Here is a 19,130-nt window from a genome sequence, read left to right on the forward strand (position 1 = left end):
TGCAAAACAACAAGGTTACAATCCAGAAAATGGGTTCACAACATCTCCCCCTCACACAAGGTGTTTAGCTGGACAAAGCCATAAGGAGGGTCAAAAATGTAGGAATAAAAACAATAGAAAGACGCTAAAAATGAAGAGAGGTCGGTTCCCAATAAGAGTTCGCGACCTCTTCTCAACTGCTGATAATTGTCTTCTTCTCCTCTTCACTTTCTCTAACGGTTGGGGAGGTTTTCTTGGAGTGAGGGTTGATTCCTTAAAAAATGAGCAATGGAGTTGTCTTGTTTTCTCTGGAGGCTTCTCTCTTGTTGGCATTTATACCTCCTTCTGATTTTAGGGCAACAAAACAAGTCCTGTGGGACCCAGCTTTTACTCTTAGGCAAAACCTTCAGTTACTACGGTAAATGAAGTTGAGAAGACTTTTCACTGGTAGCTTGCTGCTTTTTTTTCTCTTTCTAGAACCGATGTTGTAGCATCATTAAAGTTGCAGCAAAATGCTCAAAATCAGATCATTTATACGAGTGCTAACATTACATATGAGAACATTAATTTATCTTCTAAAATAGGCACAACTCTTTGAATATTGGAGGCTACATGAGGCTATCTTTAACTATTTTATGTAACTTTTAGACACAATTAACTCTCTTTAGGAGAGTTATCAGGAAAAACCTGAATTGGAAGCAACATCGGGTGGCCATTGCACACCAAAACAAAAGGTACATTTTGTTACTTCTCCATTTCAAATGCTAAGTCTTAATCTAGTAATAATAAGGTCTGCATGTGTCATATTTGAAGCAACATGCACGTGACTTGTTGTGTAAGCAAGACGAACATGAAAAGGACGTGCAGGAAGAGAAGGGTATGGAAACTGAAGATGCGCGTGGGGAGGAAGGCATGCATGTATCCCAAGGCAAACATGCTCGTGGCGAGAATGCCCCTCTTGAACAAGGTCCTGGCAAGTGCACACCGGTTTAATCTATCATTATAGATTCACATTACTCCAAGTAATTCGAAGACGAGGTATTTATTCTCCGTAGTCGACCTTTTAATAAAGCACTTCATCTTTTAACATATTTTCTGTAGAACCAATATGTAGACGATTTCACCGACTCGGATCTGGAAGAACCGAGAGAAGTTCAATCTCAAACTGTCGAGAATACATCTACTACATCATAAGCGGAATCGGATGTAGTACGTTTGACCTTGCAGCCGATTGAACGGCTTAAACCTCGACGAGAGTCACGAAAGAGGAAGCTGCCATGGAAGCTTCAGGAATCGTTCCAAGTTCTGGTGGATAGGAAATGAAAGAAGGTTACTCGGTATGATCCATTTGTGTATGTCCCCCCCCGATCAAGTCAAAAAGTTTCATGCATGGATGGCAAACTAGAATACTGACCATTCTTTCAGAAATTCATGTTACGGTGCTCAAGGAAAGACGTGGTTATGCGACCTTCTCATGTCGGATAACTGGTTGACGAGTAAGGTACGAGGTCGAAACCCTCATTTATGCTACCTTGACAATTATTATTTCCTAACAATGGTAACCCATATAGGTGGTGGATTCGCTGGTCATATTCATGTGGAACAAGCTTTAACAATGGCCAGACTTATGCTGTCGAAAGTTCACCACTGGTGACATAGTCCTTGCGGTTCGTAATATATAGTTCTTATACGCCGCGTATATGCATAGTAAGTTATGTTCTAACATGTCTTCGACACCTATTACAGAACTTCTTTCAATAAACCGACGGACTGTACCAACGTTTGGTAGCCTTGAACGCAGTGCCAGCCAGAGTTGCAGCGGAATACAATTGGATTGGGAAATATAAAATCGTCCTTAGCTACATAGACGGGACTTACACAGACTACCAAAAACGGTGGCTTGAATTGGACGTTGTCTACCTACTGTTCAACATCGGTAGAAACTATTGGATCATGGTTTGCATCGATATGGAAGAGGGGAGATTGTCGTGTGGGATTTACTGAGGGCGAACACCCCGCAGGCGGTTATGGAGGCCGAGTTGAAGCCCATGAGTGTCGTCCTCCCGACATTAATGCACAGGGCTGGTGTTATGGTACAAAGGCCGACCTTACCAAACCTACCATGGCTCGTTCGTCATGCAGCATTGGTGCCGCAACAGGTTGGCTCTGGTGATTGCGGGATTTTCTGTGTCAAATATTTTGAATATGATGTAACAGGGTTCGATATAGCCACCTTAACGCAAGACAGAATTAGGTTTTTTAGGGAAAAATTTACGATTTAATTGTGGGAAAATAGGTCCATTTTCTGATTGAAATACATCGTGCAAACTTTTTTATGTCTTCGTATAAATAGAATACATCGCGTTAATCTATAACCATTTAAATTTCTTATAGTACTAGTATGAAAATAACATGATTCTGACTAAAATGGTTAGAAGTTTAATTCCGGCTAAAATAACATCATTTGCCTGAAGTCAGCGCAAGCCATTTCGTACGCTGGAAAATTTCTCGACCAAAGTTGTGGAATTCTCGCCCAAGGAATTTTACAGCGTGCATTACTGAATTGCTGTAATGATTCTCGGGCGAAGTGGCAACCATTTCGCCCGAAAGTTGACCCGAAAATTGGTCTCTTTCACCCGAAGTCAACGCAAGCCATTTTGTATGCTGGAAAATTTTTCGGCCGAAGTCGTGGAATTCTCGCCCAAGGAATTTTCCAGCATGCATTACTGAAGCACTATAATTCTCGAGCGAATTGGTGACCATTTCGCCAGAAAGTTTACCCGAAAATTGGTCTCTTTCGCCCGAAGTCAGTGCAAGTCATTTCCTATGCTAGAAATTTCTTGGCCGAAGTCGTGGAATTCTTACCCGAGGAATTTTCCAACGTGCATTACTGAATCACTGTAATAATTCTCGAGCGAATTGGCGACCATTTCGCTCGAAAGTCCAAAAATCTACATTTTCGCCTGAAAGTCGGAAAATCTACATTTTCGCCTGAAAGTCGGAAAATCTACATTTTCGCCTGAAATCAACCTCGTAAATAACATCTTTCTGATATCTAAGATTATATACTACAACTATGGGCAAACGGATGAAAGTTTAACTAAGATTGGCTTAGCAGAAAGAGTATATTAAGAGTATTCACCTAAAAATGAAACAAAATATATGTGATTAAGTCTTCATGGTTCGTAACGGTTGGCGACAAGTCTTTCGATTGTGACCTTGGATCCACACCTACTGCACTTATGAACTTGTTACGGCTCTCCAACTAACGGTATCTGTATAGTTTGCCGCTGTCCAACTCTCAGAACGAACTTCGGGAGCTCGATGGTGTGTTCGACAAAGTCATCCGACAAAACTGAATCCTCCTCGTCACTCAGTGGATAGATTGGTTCAACATATGCAGTAATTAGTGTCTCCATTTATACTTAGATGAAAACAATTAATACATGTTCACGTTTCGAAGCATGGCTGCAGCAACAATATGAGAGCATGGAATCTGGTAGTAGTCGAACTGCTTACACGTACAAGTCTTACTATTCTGATTGACACGCACCTTACTACTACCATCGTGTACCTCGAACTCGTAATTGTCGATTGGTCGAATGGTGTGTCGTTGGGCTTGTTCAGAAACTTCTCTTAGATAGTCCTCAGCATATTCAGTAAGACATGATGTTCTTGTGGCTGCATGCATCCGCCGTTCATAAAACCATCGTTGTAGAAGTGCACGACAATGTTCTAACAGCGCAGTGACTGGCAAAGCTTGTGCATGCACAAGTACTGCATTCATGGACTCTGCTTAGTTGTCATTTGGTTATACCTCAATCTAGGTTGATAGGCTCGTGACCATTTGTCGAACCCAACTTCCTGTAGGTACCTTTGCACTTCTAGGTACCTTCGCTGTTTTAAGATACAGCCTCTGCATGCCCTCGTTCTTGAACTTATCATTAATGGTCATCTGGATGTGATGCATGCAATTGAAGTGTTCAGTAGTAGGGAATACATTAGCTATAGAGTTATTAATGGTTTGGTGCCGGTCAGACACGAAAACCAATCCATATACCTCTCCAATCGCACTCTTCACTTGATCCAAAACCAAGTTCAAGAGTTGTATGTTTCCCTATCCATAATTCCAAACGCTACTAGATAGATCTGATTATTACCTCAATGGAATAGACAATAAGTATCACACCTTTATATTTTCCTTTCAGATGAGCACCGTCAATGACAATAACCGATCGAATGCAACTTTTAAACCCCCTTATAGAGCATCCAAGGGCCATAAACGCATATTGAAAATATTTATCATCCTCAAGCTTCAAATTAAACGTCGTACTTGGGTTCACAGATTTCAACGCCTCGCCATATTTACGTAGCATAGTATAAGACTTCCTCGACGAACCCATCAGAAGGTCCAAGGCTACTTCTCTTAGACGCCACATCTTTTCATACTGGATGTTCACGTCGTAATTTTTGCGCATGTCGTTAACAATATCTTTTGGATAATAACGACGACTTGGATCATCAAAGTTGGTTTTTATGATCTGACCAACCACACGACTTTGGACTTGTCTGTGATCATGTTTCATTATCTCACATTTGCAATTACGCACACCAAAAAACTGGGAGATGAGGAAGGTATCAGAACCATGAATCCTCCTCGCACGCATACTCCATTTACATCCATCATCGCAGCATCCAACAGTTAACAAACTTTTCGTAGATTTCTTCACTCAGTATTCAAAATTCAATTTCATTGCAAAGACCGATAGATTGAACTACAATTCTGCCTTTGATTTAAAAGTACTCCCTACTGCAATCTCTTTTAAGGTCAAACCAAGTTCATCAACTATCCTGGATATATCTCTAGAGCAAGAAGCTTGATTAGTGGCACAAGGTGCATTCATACTTACTGTGTTCACTTCATGTAAGGTGGCAGAATATGGGACATATACATCCGCTGGCTCTACCTCCTCTTCATTGTCAATCCCAACGTCGTTCTCAAACTCTGCCATCACCCTCAAATTCGTCACCTTCATAATTATCCCCATCTTTATCTTCAGCCACATCATTATATCCATCATTATCATCATCCTCACCCCATTGATCGTGGTAGTTTAGTTCATCATCACCTAAGTTGTATAGGACCACATTATCAGTCAACGATGTTATTGACGGGACAAAATATGAGGGACCAACACCAGGTAGCGTGGAATAAATAGGAATAGGAATTGGGACATCTTGCCCTAACTGGTAAGAAAATGAATGAATGGAACGCTTCGTCCCATAATTCCACCATCACAAACAGATTGCGCCTCATTCCATTGACCACCGTAACCTAACATACATAATAAACGTGAGCGGCAGGATTCGAACCTGCGCGGGCCGATAACCACTCCGGCACACTCACACTCATGGGTGTTGATTTGATTAAAACTGATATTAATTATTTCTCAAACACTTAAAACTGAAACCTTCCCTGAGTTGGAATCCGTTTAACATTTTTGTTTCTTGATTCTCGTTTCATCTTTTGTAATAAAATAAAATGTTTAATACTATTATGGATCCTTGATTTTTTACTTTTATTTATTTTGATCCCTATACTCTTAATTTTAATTTATTTTAGTCTATATATTTTCAAAATGTTCGCTTTGGTCTTTGTAGTTTTAAAAAGAGACCAGAGAGAACATGGATCATGGATAATTGATTATGACATTGATTTTTTTTAGTACACCATGAGTAGGAACATGATAGAAGATAAGTCTTATAAAAGAATATGATAGAAGATAAGTTTTATAAAACTTGGTTTATATGATATGATATTGATTTATGTACTTACAATTCTAGAAAACCTTTTTCAAAATAAAAAAAAATTGAAAGATGAAAAATGAAATAGTTAGGGCCAAAAGTTGTCTCTTAGGATCCAACTAGTGTAAGATTTTGATTTTTTAAGGTTAAAATATTATTGGCCTTGGTATATTTTAGTTTCTATACTTTTAAAATGTTAATTTTAGTCTCTATACTTTAAACTTTTGTTCATTTTAACCTCTATACTTTCAAAATATTCATTTCGGTACTTGTACTTTTAAAAAATGATCATCTTAGTCTCTATTTCCAACATTTTATAAAAAATTCTACATATAACGAAAACTCTTTAGTATAAAGTAATGGTTCATTTTAAGAAATATATTGAGTGTAACGTTGTGTTGAAATTGTGAAGAAAAATGAGATTTAAATCAAAATTAAGAGACAAAAATGGTTTTTTTTAAATACAATGACCATAATAAATATTTTGAAAGTACATGGACTAAAATAAATTTTTTTTTAAAGTACATAGACCAAAACGAAAGTTTTAAAAATACAAGGATTAAAATAAACCAAATATGAAAATACAAGAACCACAGTAGTATTTTAACTTAAGAAAAAGAAAGAAATAAAGAGAGAAAAAAAAAACTATGATCCTACCAACCCCAATTCATTTTATGAAGGCTCAAAGTTGAATTTATCCTTTATTATTTTTATATTTGCTTTTCATTCACTCAAATCTTTGTGCAAGATTCTATTTTACTTTCTAAAAACTAGATAGAGATAAAGATAACTTGATGTAATATTTCTATTTTCATTTGACAAAAAAATTCTTCTTTGATTCTTTTCGTGGGATTTAAACTTTGATTCGGTAGTTAATACGCTTGTTCTCGAATCAAGAAAGATTGAGTTTTTTTACTTTTATTCTAGGAATAAGCCAATCAATTTCTTGAAGTCGCGCAACTCGACCTTTAAAATCTTTAGAACTTGTAAGATTTTATTCAAATTTTGATACTAAGGCTTCAAAGATCTTTATTTTATATTTAAAAGGATCTTCAAAATCTTCAAGGATAAGTTTCTCTACTTTCTAGATCTTTTTAAATATTTTGTCGGTTCTCTGATTTCTTATCTTTAGAGTCTTTACAAGTTTTGTAGTGATCAAAATTATGAAATTTTTTTTTATGGGTCTCATGTTGGCTTTGTTCGACTTTGTGCTAAAATTTTAGATTATTGGCTTTGGAGTCAATCATCACATGAAATAATTTAACTCATTGCGTTAGATCAAGAAATCGATATAGAGGACATGAAATATTATTTAATTTATAATTTTGATGTCTTTTAATTTAACGAAGATATACGGTCACACTTTAGTCACTATTTTAGTTACATGTAATTTTGTTCTTGGTTGGCAGCAATTTATAATTGATCAACATTTACTCTTCTACAATGATATTTTATAATTCTAAATAATATTCAATATGAATTGATGAAAATTTGTATATCATATTTATTGCGATAAGTATAGATGATTTTAATTTTAATTTGAAGGGAGAGGATGGAGAAGAATGAGAATATGAGATAGTATTATGATGTGGGGAACAAAGCATCTTCTTCCTCAAACCTCATCCCCACCCACAAATTGGAAGCAAAAAGTGATCCAAAATTAACCAATTTTCATTTGGAGAAACCTTTTTAGATGCTTATTAGAGGCCTCCTTTGCTCTAGGAATTCCCAATCTACACTTCCAAAATATTTAGTTCATGATTTTAATAAATTTGAAATTTTGAAGTTAAAAGAACACGAAAGTCTTTGTTTGGATTTGGATAGTACCAAATAATAAGTTGTAGAAATATTTATGTCGGTTTAGTAACGTTTTTATTTCTTGTGTACGATGGGTAGCTGCTTTTTTTAATTGAAAAAGAAATAGAAATGTATTTGGTAAACATTTCTTGTTCTCTAAAATTTTAAATTAAAAAAACTAAGTAAATTTTTATATGAAAATTAAATATTCAAAATTTTTTGTTATATTTATTTTATATTTTATAAGTAAAGAACGATAAAATAAAACTTCTATCTATGTGTTTGAAAAAATTTGGAAACAAGAAACTTGATTTTGTTTCCAAAATTTTCTAGAAATATTCCTTAAGAATGAGAAACTAGAAATAAGAATAGTTTTAGAAACAGTTTTAAAATTTTGAAAGAAAAAAATTATTTGTTCCCCTTTCTAATTTGTTTCAATATAAATAAAAGTAGTCTTGTTTTATAGTTCTTGGATTATTGAAAAGCATGCAATTTTATTTTCCTTTATTAAAATGAAAAAAACAGAAATGAAAAATGAGAACGTTACCAAACAAAAATAAAAAATGAGAACATTACCCAATGAGCCCTTATATTTTCAAAAAATTAGAAATAAAAGACCAAAAATAAGAAAGAGGTGATATTTGCCACTATATTTGAGGTTTCTGCAATTTGCCCCTTGAAATGGTAAATATAATTTTTAGCTTATTTTCCCCTTTAAAGTTTGTTGATCCTCAATTCTCAATTTTTATTTTTTTAACTTTTAAATGAACATTTAAAATCTCATTTTTAATCTTCCAACTTCCATAATTACACATTTAGTCCCTACCTAAAAATATTTTACCTACTTTATAAAAAAAATATAATACAACTCCATTCATTATCTACATATGTCATATACAATTAAAATTCATGAAGATTGAACCATTTAAATTAAACCAATCAAAATATAGCTCACTGGCTAAGGCAACTGAAAAAAAAAATTAAAGTTAAGATTTTAAAAGCTAAGAAAAGAAATTCTAAACAAAGATATTAAGTTACAAAACTATATTAAGAAAAGGAGAAGAAGAATCCCCCTTAAGGGAGACATCAATGGCAATTTGTACCTCTCTGTGGTGTTCATATTCATTGGTAAAATAGACATTTCTGGGCAAAGGTACACTCACTTCCCTAAAAGACAACACCTTCATTTGAATCCAAATCTGAGTCGACCGCTTCGAGGAACACCATATTAATAACTTCTCCATCTCCTTGCATTTTCATATCATCAATCTTCCCTTGCTTGGTTTTGCTTTCAGCAGAGGGGAATGTTCGTCGACAAACTGAGGAATGTGTTAATTCCCTGAAACAATGCGACTTCTTCAAGAGAATGTAAAGAAAAAGGGAACAAACACACAGCATAATATATTGGGATGGATTCAGAGTTAATGCAGTACTCGAACAGACCCGTACAAAAGAAAGCTCGATGTTTCGGTTTCCAATTGGTTATTTTTACAATGTGATGAATTTGCTTCCCTCTAATTATTGTCTTTCTTGCATCGTTGTTCGACAAGAACAAGCACCTGATGTAAAGAAGCTAAAGATCTTCCTAAAAGAACCTGGTAAGGTTGACGGAAAGGAGAAAAAGATGAAGCAATCACAAAATACTTATTCAGCTGAAAAATGTTTCAAATGTTTTAGAGGCCAAAATAAAAAGCACATGTAAGTGATAAGATGGAAATTTGTATGATGGGAAATATCATGGACCTTTTGTTTGATAGCAAAACTGAATTAAAAGTCAAAATATTTCAAACCTCAAAAAGACCTATTTATGGAACTTCTTACCCTCCTGGCCAAGCCGCTACAGTGGAGATAAACCCCGTTTTTCATATAAAAGAAAAACAATTGTGTACTCTCCCAAAATACTCTACAAACCCAACAAGAAAGCGTACAACTACTGCATTCTACTTGTTGAGAAGAGTTTTATGGTTGGTTCGTGACCCCAAAGACCACGGGTCGATCTTTGGATTTTCCTTCTTTTTTACTACATTTTGCTAAATGGGTTAAAAGGAGATAGTGCATCTAGTTGTTTACATGTAATCACATGGACCAACTGATCGTTCTCCCTAGGGATCCTAGATGGGAAAACCATAAGAGAGTTCTTTGCTCCAACTACTATCCACATATCGACCCATACTAGATCTGACCAATAATTCATCTTACCTCGTCTATGTTATTGAGGACCCATCTTTATCTCAATAGTTGTTCCTTTTTTTTCTCTCTTTTTTTTCCAAAATATCTCGATGGAGTCTTTGAGTGGCACCTAGAAAAAATGAGCTAGGACTACAACCTAAATGGATCCACAATATTTGGTAGTTAAAGACTTGTAAAACATTCTCAAAGATTTTGATCTCATAACTACTTAAGTTGATGAATACACTGGCCTACTAACTACTAAGTCCTACCAACCTTCAGATGATGGTACAAGCAAAAAAATCAACGTTAACCACAAACCTCAACGTAGGCCGAAAATCTCTTCTGGGGGATCGTAGACATTCTGGTCAGGAAAGAGCTCCTCAAAATCTTGCTTTACTTTATTTCTCAAAAGGGGGTGTGGCAGAAGTCCCTTCAGCAAAATTCTGAATGGCAACTCATCTGGTGGATCTGGAGACTTCTTCATATCCTCATATATGTTCATTGCATCAGAAGGCGATCCATACCTCAAGAAACCTCTGATGACTTCGGTATACGTTTGAGAGTCGGGGAATAAATCCTCCTTCCTCATGCTCTCCCATAATTCCATTGCATCATCCATCTTTTTACTTCCGGCTAACGCGATGATCAAGTCTTTATACATAAAGACATCGGGCTTGTACCAGTCTTGCTTTTGAATCAACCTAAATATCTGTAAATCCAACAAAGATGTAAGGTAGAGCAAATAATGACAATGAAAAACTGCACCGGGTCAGATTACCACTACCAGAAACAATGAAGATAAATCAATTGAACTAACAGAATCTAACAGGAAATATTTCTACACACAACCGGATTGAACTAGATTTCATATTAAGATCTTAAGTCATACAGACGGTTTGAAGTCGACCTGATAAAGCACTCAAAGGGGCAGGTTAGAGTTGAACAAGAGAGCGACAAGACAGTTTTCCCAAGGAAGAAAGAAGTTTGAAAGCATGAGATGACATTCGACATGAAATAAGCTAAAAACTTAACAGGAAGTGGGAAAACAACTCACCATATCAATACATGAATTTATTTTGTTTACAACCTTCCTAAAGAAGTGAAGCGCTGCAACTTGCAGAAATTGCACAATACACAATATCCAATAACATCATATTCATATCTAAGAATGCTAGAAGCTGAGAATCATATTCTAAGAAATCCAAGAGCGAAATAGAAGCTTAAATCCAGCATTTGCGAAGTTATTCTCCCCAGGTAACTAAAAAGTAGCAACAGAACAGTTATGAAGCAAAAATTCAAAGCATCAACTTACAAGGTTTTTGAAAAGTTGAGACAACAATCAAGAGCAAAACAGGGATTTTAATGGGAATTTTACAGAAACCCGTTATCTATTTCTATGGCATCCCATGAAGTAAAGTCTTAAGATAATGAAAGCCACAAAAGGACAGATCATATTGAATAAAAGGAAAGAGGGAAGAAACCTTGACGGCTAAAGCAACCTCTTCCTGCCGCTCAAGCTCACCAAGCACAGAAATCATATCCAATTTCAGGAGCCTCGAAACATGACTCTTCATGAACTTCTGGAGCTTCTCTTCGTCTTCCTTGAATCTCTTCAATCCCTGAATAACGAAAAGCGCTTCTTTCCCAATTGCCTTCCGGCTTCTCCAAAGGGGTCCCCGCGGCCTTCCGTCGTGATAAGGCCGGAATCCGCATATGGGTCGGCTCGAATCCGGCTGAAACCCGGTAATCTTCGATTTCACTGGTAATGGAATATCTCTTATGGGTCTCCTCGTTAGACCTCGAAGGAATACCGAAGCAAAAATTGGTAGTTTCGACCTCGAAAACCCCCGAATTGCCATTGGAAAACTGCTGCTCAAATGCAAATTTCAAGTGAGTCGCTGGGAGGAGTGAACATGGGTTCGGTTGAACAACCGAACCGATATTCCAAACAAAGTGGGTTTTAGACCAAATGGGTCACTTGGATTTTCACCGATTTGAGATTGATTGGGCTTGCCAAGAGACAGAGGAGGGGGGGCGTGAACGTCATCAATCGTTGAAAAGTTACCTGATTAGGTTGAATGGATGATACCAAGAGAGGGAGGGAGAGGCGGCGGCGGCGTCGGAAAATCGTGTAAAAAGAGAGAGTGGGGAGGCGACGGTGGAGTGGAGAGGCTGCCGTCGTGCTGCTCCTGCAGATGGAACAAGAAGGGGCTGCCAAAACCAAAGTTTGGGCTGGGCTGGGCTGCTGGATAAATCCTAAACTTGACGGCTGGGTTATATTTTATTTTTAAATTTAATCCTAAACTTGTTTCTTTTTTAGCGGGTGAATTTAATACGTGGAGCTAAATGAAATACAATCTATTTTTTCTTTAAATTAGTTTTCGTAACCTAATTGTGAGGTCGGGTGAATGGAAAGTTACCGTTTTGTCTCTGTGTTCTCTATTCTCTTCTTTTTTATTCTCCTTCGATCGAAGCAATTATGAGTTTTGAAGATGGTAAGTACTCTTTTTGCCCTTTTCATTTCTTTTTTTATCCTTCTTTCTATTTCTCGTTGAATTTTTATTTCCAACTCTGCGTTTCTTTTTTCTTTCTCACTTTCTATTTCTTGTCTCCTTTTTTTCTCATTCACTCCCTTTCTTGCTTTTTTTACCCTTTCTATTTCTTCTTTTTTTTTTTCCTAGCTCTCTCTCTTTCTCTCTTTTTTATTCTCCTTCGGGCTCTTTTTTCTCCTTTCTCAACTTAAATTTTTAAAAATAAAATAAAATTTTGAAGACTATTAAAAATTAGATATTATTATCTAGATTTTTTTAGTAAAACATGTACAGATGGATCGAACTCACAACCTCCTAATTTGAGATATATGCTAATTACCATATGCTAGCTTTGGCGATATTATTATCTAGTTAGTTATTCGTCTCATCTTATTTAAATCTTTAGATTTTTCTTCAATATAATTTTAATATAAATATTTAAAAAAAATAACAAGATCATACAAACTCCTGAACGAAAAACAAATTATTATACATAAACAAATAAAAATTTAATGTCACCTCAAGATTTGCCATCCGTAGATTTTCTTTAGAAAAATATAATTGTCGCAAAAACTCAAATAAGAATGAAAAGAGAAATAGTAGGAAAAAAAAGATTTAGAAAGATAAAAAAATGAAAAGAGAGTACATAAAAATGAAAAAATAAAATAAAAAAAAACAAAAAAATAGAGGAAAAAAAAGATCAAAACGAGAGAATAAAAATGAAGAGGAAGATAAAATGATGTGAAAAAAAAGCAATGATAGAAAGAGCTAGAAACGACTGGAACAAGAAAAATAGATTACAAAAACTTGACCTTGGCTTTTAGGGCAAAATTGTAATTTCCTAGTGGCATTAGATTACCAACAATAAAAAAGTAAAAAAAAACTTTAATACAAAAATTGAGTTAAATCTCATTAAGTTTATTTATTTATTTTTTTGAGAAAAAATCTCATTAAGCTTTGATTTATTAGATCATTTGGCCAAAACCAAGTCACTTTTTATCCCACAACTTTCAATTTCATTAAATTGAATCTCAACCTTTGAATAAGTGTTGCAATTATTAACGCTAATCTGAACATAGCTCAATTAGTCAAGACACCTATTTTTTATTAAAATTATTAGCAAATCTGCTAAATTTGTTACGCATATATTCTCGACCAAATGGTCGTAGTTTCAAATCTTCACTCCCACATGTTGTTGTAGGTAAACAAAAATGTTGTAATTATTACTTTAAAATAAATAAGTGTAACAATATTTACCTTGTAGACTTTTGTTTAAAAAATCACTAAAAAAAATATTCTCACGTGCGTTGAAGAAATTATAAAATATATAATTTATATGAAATTGATAGAATTCAACTGTAAAAATTTGAATTTTGTTCAAATTTATAAGGGTGCGTTTGGTTGATAATCAAAAAACACAAATTTGAAAACAATGGATTGTGGCAACAAATTTGATAATTAAATCTCAATTTAAAAAATTGTTTAATGTGTATTTAGTAATATATTTGTAATCTATAAGTAATTCAAACTAAATATTTAGTTTAATCTAAACATATATTAATTAATTTATTAACATTTTTTTTTGTGAAATTTGTATAATTATTATTTTACAAAGTTATATAATTTAGAATATATTACATTTTACATGTTTTAATTTTAATAAACAAAAAATGAGTTTATAATATGAAGTAATATATTTATCAAAATTAAAGTAAAAATATATATATATATATATATATATATATATATATAAAGTCTGTATCTTAAAAATTTCAAATTCTGAATTTGAAAATATAAGAAAATCGTTTTCAAAATTTCTACTGGATCAAGAATTCGAAAACAGTTTTAAAAAACGAATCTCTCAAATCCTACCAAACTGAATATTCAATAAATCTGAAAAGAAAAAACAGGCCCTAAACTTTTAGAGATTTATTCCAGAGTTGGGTTTAATTTTGAAGTCTCGAGTTTGGAAGATTTATTTACGATTGGTGAGTGAGTTAAACGAAAGATAGAAACAGTAACACTTGTTAAATCTAGGGTTTAATTTCACCTCAGTTTGGGACAAAAATTGATTTTTCCCCATTCTCTCAAATATGTAACGGACCAATTTTATTGAAATAATAAAACCAAAATGGTCATCTAAAATTACTTAGAACTTTTTACCATTCTTTAAATTTTAACCAAACATTACTCATTAAAAAAAAAAGGTTAATCGTCCCTAAGCACTTTAAAATAAACCAAACCGAAAAGTAAAAGGAATAAAATAGTATTTAAACTAAAAAAATTTAATCAAACAAGACATTTAGAAAAAGAAGAAAAAAAAAAAAAAGAAATCTCAAACACAGTGTCATTAAAGTCAACGAAACATAATTTAGCTGCTTAACTAAAGGGAGTACTGCATTCAAGTGTATTAACAATTTGTCAATATATTCTCAAAATTCACAAGAATATTTTCCTTTTGCAGATGTGAAGATAAATACAGTAGGAGATTCTATTCTTTAAGTACTGCTCATTCTAGATTTTTGTTGCATTCTCTCTTCCATGAAGGATCTAGATTTCAACCCAAATGGACCCTCTAGCAATGATTCAACTAGTAAAGTTCGATCGAATTATGTTTACATCAAAAATTTAGATCCACACGACACTTTTACTTCACCAACATGTAATTGGTGAAGATCTATCCACTGATATCTTCTTAAAACAAGCCAACTTGAGCATAACTCAACTGATTAAGATATATATCTTCAACCAAAAGATCAACCAATCCTATGAACTCAAGAAAAAAAAAAAGATCTCCTCGATACCAAAGGTTAAGTGGATACTTATCTTCACCATAAAGAAGTTAGTTAAGTACCCCCGTTTGATAACGATCCCGTTTCTTATTTTTGTTTCCTCAAAACAAGAAAAGAAACAAAAAGGTTACCAAACAGGCTCAGACATGCTCTAAGTGGTCAACATTTAGATTCTTTAATCCACACGAGCTTATTCAGATGGTCATCTAGGAACTTGACGTAATCAAATCTTGAGAAGTTAAGATGGTCAAAAGCACAACCATACGCATGATATTTGTCCATAATAATGCTCAATGAGTGACCTGAAGTTCCAATGAGTGAAATGAAGCAACAATATCATCCACAAGTATGTACACCCCCCCAAGAGAAATCTTAAATGATGAACTTTACTGATAGTCTAGTCAAGGAAATCTACGTCTATCACATAAAATTACCGCGATATTACAATGTCGAATGGAAGAGTGCACAGAGGTCATATTTCATGTATGGAGATAGTTGGCAGCCATCATCAACTCAAGGGTCAATTCAGGTTCAATAGGGAACTCGGTCTCTTTTCCACTGACAAAAGGGTAAAAATCAATGTCCGTGAGAACAGAACACAAAGAGAATGCGTAGGTAACATAATCTTTAATCAGTTAATTCCCCATCAGATCGCCAGAAAAGTAAAGATGAGTAATTTATATGAAAACTTGAAAAGTGAGATGTCATCTGTTGTCCATCCAAAATTTTGTACAAAATTTACCGCGTATGGTAAAACACTCTGGTAAGTTGCAATTTGAGAAGAGCTCACTCTGACTCAATTCTGTTCAGGGATTATGTTTTAAACAAGTATGGTATCTTCTAATCTAGAAGGCCTGTCATCATAAGCGGTTTAATCTTTCTACTTCTACACCCATGTACTGTACCTTTGTGGAGTAAAATATTTGACTCCTAAATCCAATTAACTTGTAAATCTGCACCACTTCATCAAACTTAATAGCTTGCCTAAAAGAACTCTCCTCATATCCAAGGACGAAGGTGCAATTATAAACAGAGTTTTACACAAACAACAAAAGGTATATAAGTTGATCTGGATCGAACAATGCTGCAGTTTTCAATCCAGACCAAACATTTTATCTGGTTTCTCGGAACATTTCTCTTATTCTTTCCCTAAAAGAATCTAAAATATTCAGATCATCAAGGGCATGGACAAAGATGATAATATCAAAGAACTAAAACAATATCCATAAGTCATATCTTTATCAGACACGAATTAGTGAGGTAGTGTAGTGACTGGTGATTGAGAAACTAAGCATCAAAAAGTTTCATTCCCATGGGATTGAGCGTAACTGATACACATTTTGAATTGGTAACCACCAGTAAAGTATCAGTTTAAACAAAATTAGCAGAATCCAAGATCCTAAATATTAGCAAGGGTGTTAGTAACTCTAGCAAAGGAATAAAATTTCATACGCATCGGTATCTTACTCTGACAGAGTTCTGGAAAATTTTCTCTGATTAATCGCACATAATGATGACGACTAGAAATACAGATATTAGAACACAAATCAAGATCAAAGAAAAGTACATTCAAAGAAATAAAAACCTGGCGAATTGTAGATTCCAGTGAAAATATTGGCAAATCTTCTCGAGTATGGTGGTGCTAATCTCAGGGAAAGTCACTTCTCTGTGCTGCGATTCAGCAAAATTTCCTAACCAAAAGAGTAAAACAAAGCCCTAAACATGAAAATCCCAAAATAAAACAATCGCCCCAAAATTTCACCGAATTCGTCCTTCTTGATACATAAGCTAGAAAACGAAAAAGAGATCATAAATCCCAAGAGGTGGATTGATGAACAGAGAGAGAGAGAGAGAGAGAGAGAGAGAGAGACCTGGCGATGTAAGCATGTTTCGAATTGTCTGAGAAACCATGGCTGCATCCTTGTGAATGACGAACTCGAAACCCTCGGCGCTGATCAATTTTACTGTCTCTTCCTTCTTCATTTTCGCTGCGAATTCCTCTCCCTCCGAGCGAAGAACTAAGAAAATGGAGAAAAAACAAAGGCTCTGATTCTTTCATTCTTTTTTCCCCTTCAAATATAAAGAAGAATTTAAGCTTTAAATACGTAGTTAATTAGTTAGCTATTAGTTAAAGTGTAATTAATTTCTTATTACTATTGTATATGGCTATTAATTTCTACATATATGGATTTCTGTTGATAATTAATATTAAGCAAGATCTTTAAGTTACCCTCAGAGTTGATGTCGTGGAAATTTATTTTATTGTTTACTATTGTATGGCCTATATATATGGTATGGTGTGTGAGTAAAAATATTTTAGGGGCAAGTGCAAGGCCAAATTTAATAACACGTTTTAAAAAATGGTCAAATCTATGAGATATTGCAACGGCTAAATAGTTTTTTTTAAATACTGATTATGTTTAGACAAATATACCCTTGTAACCAATAAGGTATATATGCATAATTGTAAGGATCTAAGATTTTTACGAATTGAAAAAAAAAAATCAACCTTAATTTTAGGGAATCAACCGTATCTAATAAAATGTAAATGAAATTAAAATATTTATTTTAAATCTAATTTTAAATTCTTAATTAGTATCTGAAAGTAGATTTTAAAAGAAATTGATAAAACTGTGTTGGTGTAGATTTTAAAATTTATCCATGTCTAATATAAGATTTAAAAATAAGAGAGTAAATATAAAATTGATAAACCTGTGTTGGTATAGATTTTAAAATTTACCTCAATCTAATATAAGATTCAGAAATAAGAGAGTAAATATAAGTAATACATTTATTGTTTTTTTTTAAAGAAATTAGGGTTTAATAAAAAAAAAAGGCTTTTAACCTTCCTTTTTGCTTTTAACAGCTTCAACCGCCGCCTCCTCCAGCCTGCAGAAGAAGACGCTGCCACTGCTTCAGCCGCCGGCGCCATCCGTCACTACTTCAGCCGCCGTCGCTGCTCCCATCCACGCAAAACACGCCGCAGCATCCTTCCTGGCTCTCACACCGCCACACCATCCACGCCGACGCACGAACCGCCGCCCCATCCATCAGTCGCCTAACGACTGCTCAGGCGAGTTCGTTTCCCATCCGTCGGAGCTTCGCCAGACGCCACCGTCCAGTCATCGGTGGTTTGCCCAACTCACAAGAACAGCCGCCCAACTCGCACAACTGGCTGCTCACGCTGCCGCCCCATCCACGCCGACGCACGAACCGCCGTCCCATCCATCAGTCGCCGAACCGCTGCTCAGGCGCTCTTGTCCCCCATTCGCCAGAGCTTCGATAGCCGCCACTCGAAACGGCAGTACCGACTAAAACCGCCGCCGCGCCGTCCATACTGCCGCCGCACCGTCAATACCTCCCTGCCGTTTAAACAAGATTTGTCCGTCAATATCCCGATTGTTAGAGGAAGGTCTTTGTTCTGATTTTGCAACTTAATTTAAAAGAAATTTTTTGTCTTCCTAAATTTCAGGTGTATTTTTAAAAATATATAAATGTGGGACCTACCACATGAGCGTGTTGTTAATAACCAAGGAGTATATGTGTTTAACTCCAACAAACTTACTATATTTAAGTAAATTTAAATCTAAATAAAATCTATAGATGTGGGTAAAGTTAGAGGATGAATAACTCGACGATCGAGTGAACGATTGAAGGCTGCTCGAATAACAGGGGGTCGAAGAGAAACGTGCACAATTAGCTTAGACAGTGAAGAAGAGGTATAGATAAATCCGTTTACATATGGGTGGTTTGTTTTGTTAAAAATCCTCAAGTTTAATATGTTTTTTTATATTTTTATATATACAGATTGAATCATCAAGTCCTCAAAGAAAGACTCCAATGAATATTGTAAGATGTGATGTTGTCCAAGGAAAGAAAAGTAAGAAATTGAATAATACCAGCAAAAAGAGGGGTGGAGGAGACTTGGTCGAAGGTAAAACAAAACAAATTAAAATTGACCCTAAAAGAAATTTGGGTTGTAAGGAATCCACCAAGAAGGTAAGAACTCAGTGGATGTTGGTGTTGAATAGTAATATTTAAAAATTACATTCTA

General features: G+C 34.9%; 3 protein-coding genes across 4 annotated transcripts; all 3 read right to left on the reverse strand.

Annotated features, from left to right (window-relative positions):
• Positions 1-3,418: 3,418 nt before the first annotated feature.
• Positions 3,419-5,057, reverse strand: LOC148212157 (uncharacterized). The gene is made up of 5 exons (XM_088121744.1): positions 4,791-5,057; positions 4,140-4,703; positions 4,040-4,096; positions 3,841-3,934; positions 3,419-3,756 (listed from the first exon to the last, which is right to left on the reverse strand). The coding sequence occupies exons 1-5, from the start codon at positions 5,055-5,057 to the stop codon at positions 3,419-3,421; spliced, it is 1,320 nt and encodes a 439-aa protein (XP_087977870.1).
• A 3,419-nt stretch (positions 5,058-8,476) lies between these two features.
• On the reverse strand, positions 8,477-12,018 carry LOC111024687 (Pentatricopeptide repeat (PPR) superfamily protein). 2 transcript variants are annotated; one of them, XR_015789585.1, is made up of 4 exons: positions 11,235-12,018; positions 10,072-10,462; positions 9,025-9,176; positions 8,477-8,920 (listed from the first exon to the last, which is right to left on the reverse strand). XR_015789585.1 is itself a non-coding variant. In XM_022302439.2 (3 exons), exons 1-2 carry the CDS (start codon positions 11,610-11,612, stop codon positions 10,073-10,075), a joined length of 768 nt encoding a protein of 255 aa, XP_022158131.1. In that variant the 5' UTR covers positions 11,613-12,013; the 3' UTR covers positions 8,477-8,920; position 10,072. The 2 variants fall into 2 exon arrangements, 1 of the variants encoding a protein (XP_022158131.1); XM_022302439.2 differs by lacking the exon at positions 9,025-9,176 and having other exon boundaries at positions 11,235-12,013.
• A 3,302-nt stretch (positions 12,019-15,320) lies between these two features.
• LOC111024690 (BTB/POZ domain-containing protein) lies at positions 15,321-17,157 on the reverse strand. Its single transcript, XM_022302440.2, has 3 exons — positions 16,948-17,157; positions 16,662-16,767; positions 15,321-15,634 (listed from the first exon to the last, which is right to left on the reverse strand). Exons 1-3 carry the CDS (start codon positions 17,057-17,059, stop codon positions 15,556-15,558), a joined length of 297 nt encoding a protein of 98 aa, XP_022158132.1. The 5' UTR covers positions 17,060-17,157; the 3' UTR covers positions 15,321-15,555.
• Between the last annotated feature and the right edge of the window lie 1,973 nt (positions 17,158-19,130).

This window comes from Momordica charantia (assembly GCF_013281855.1).
Source record: "Momordica charantia cultivar OHB3-1 chromosome 3 unlocalized genomic scaffold, Mcharantia_2.0 BLBB01000003.1, whole genome shotgun sequence".
Classification (NCBI taxonomy): domain Eukaryota; kingdom Viridiplantae; phylum Streptophyta; class Magnoliopsida; order Cucurbitales; family Cucurbitaceae; genus Momordica; species Momordica charantia.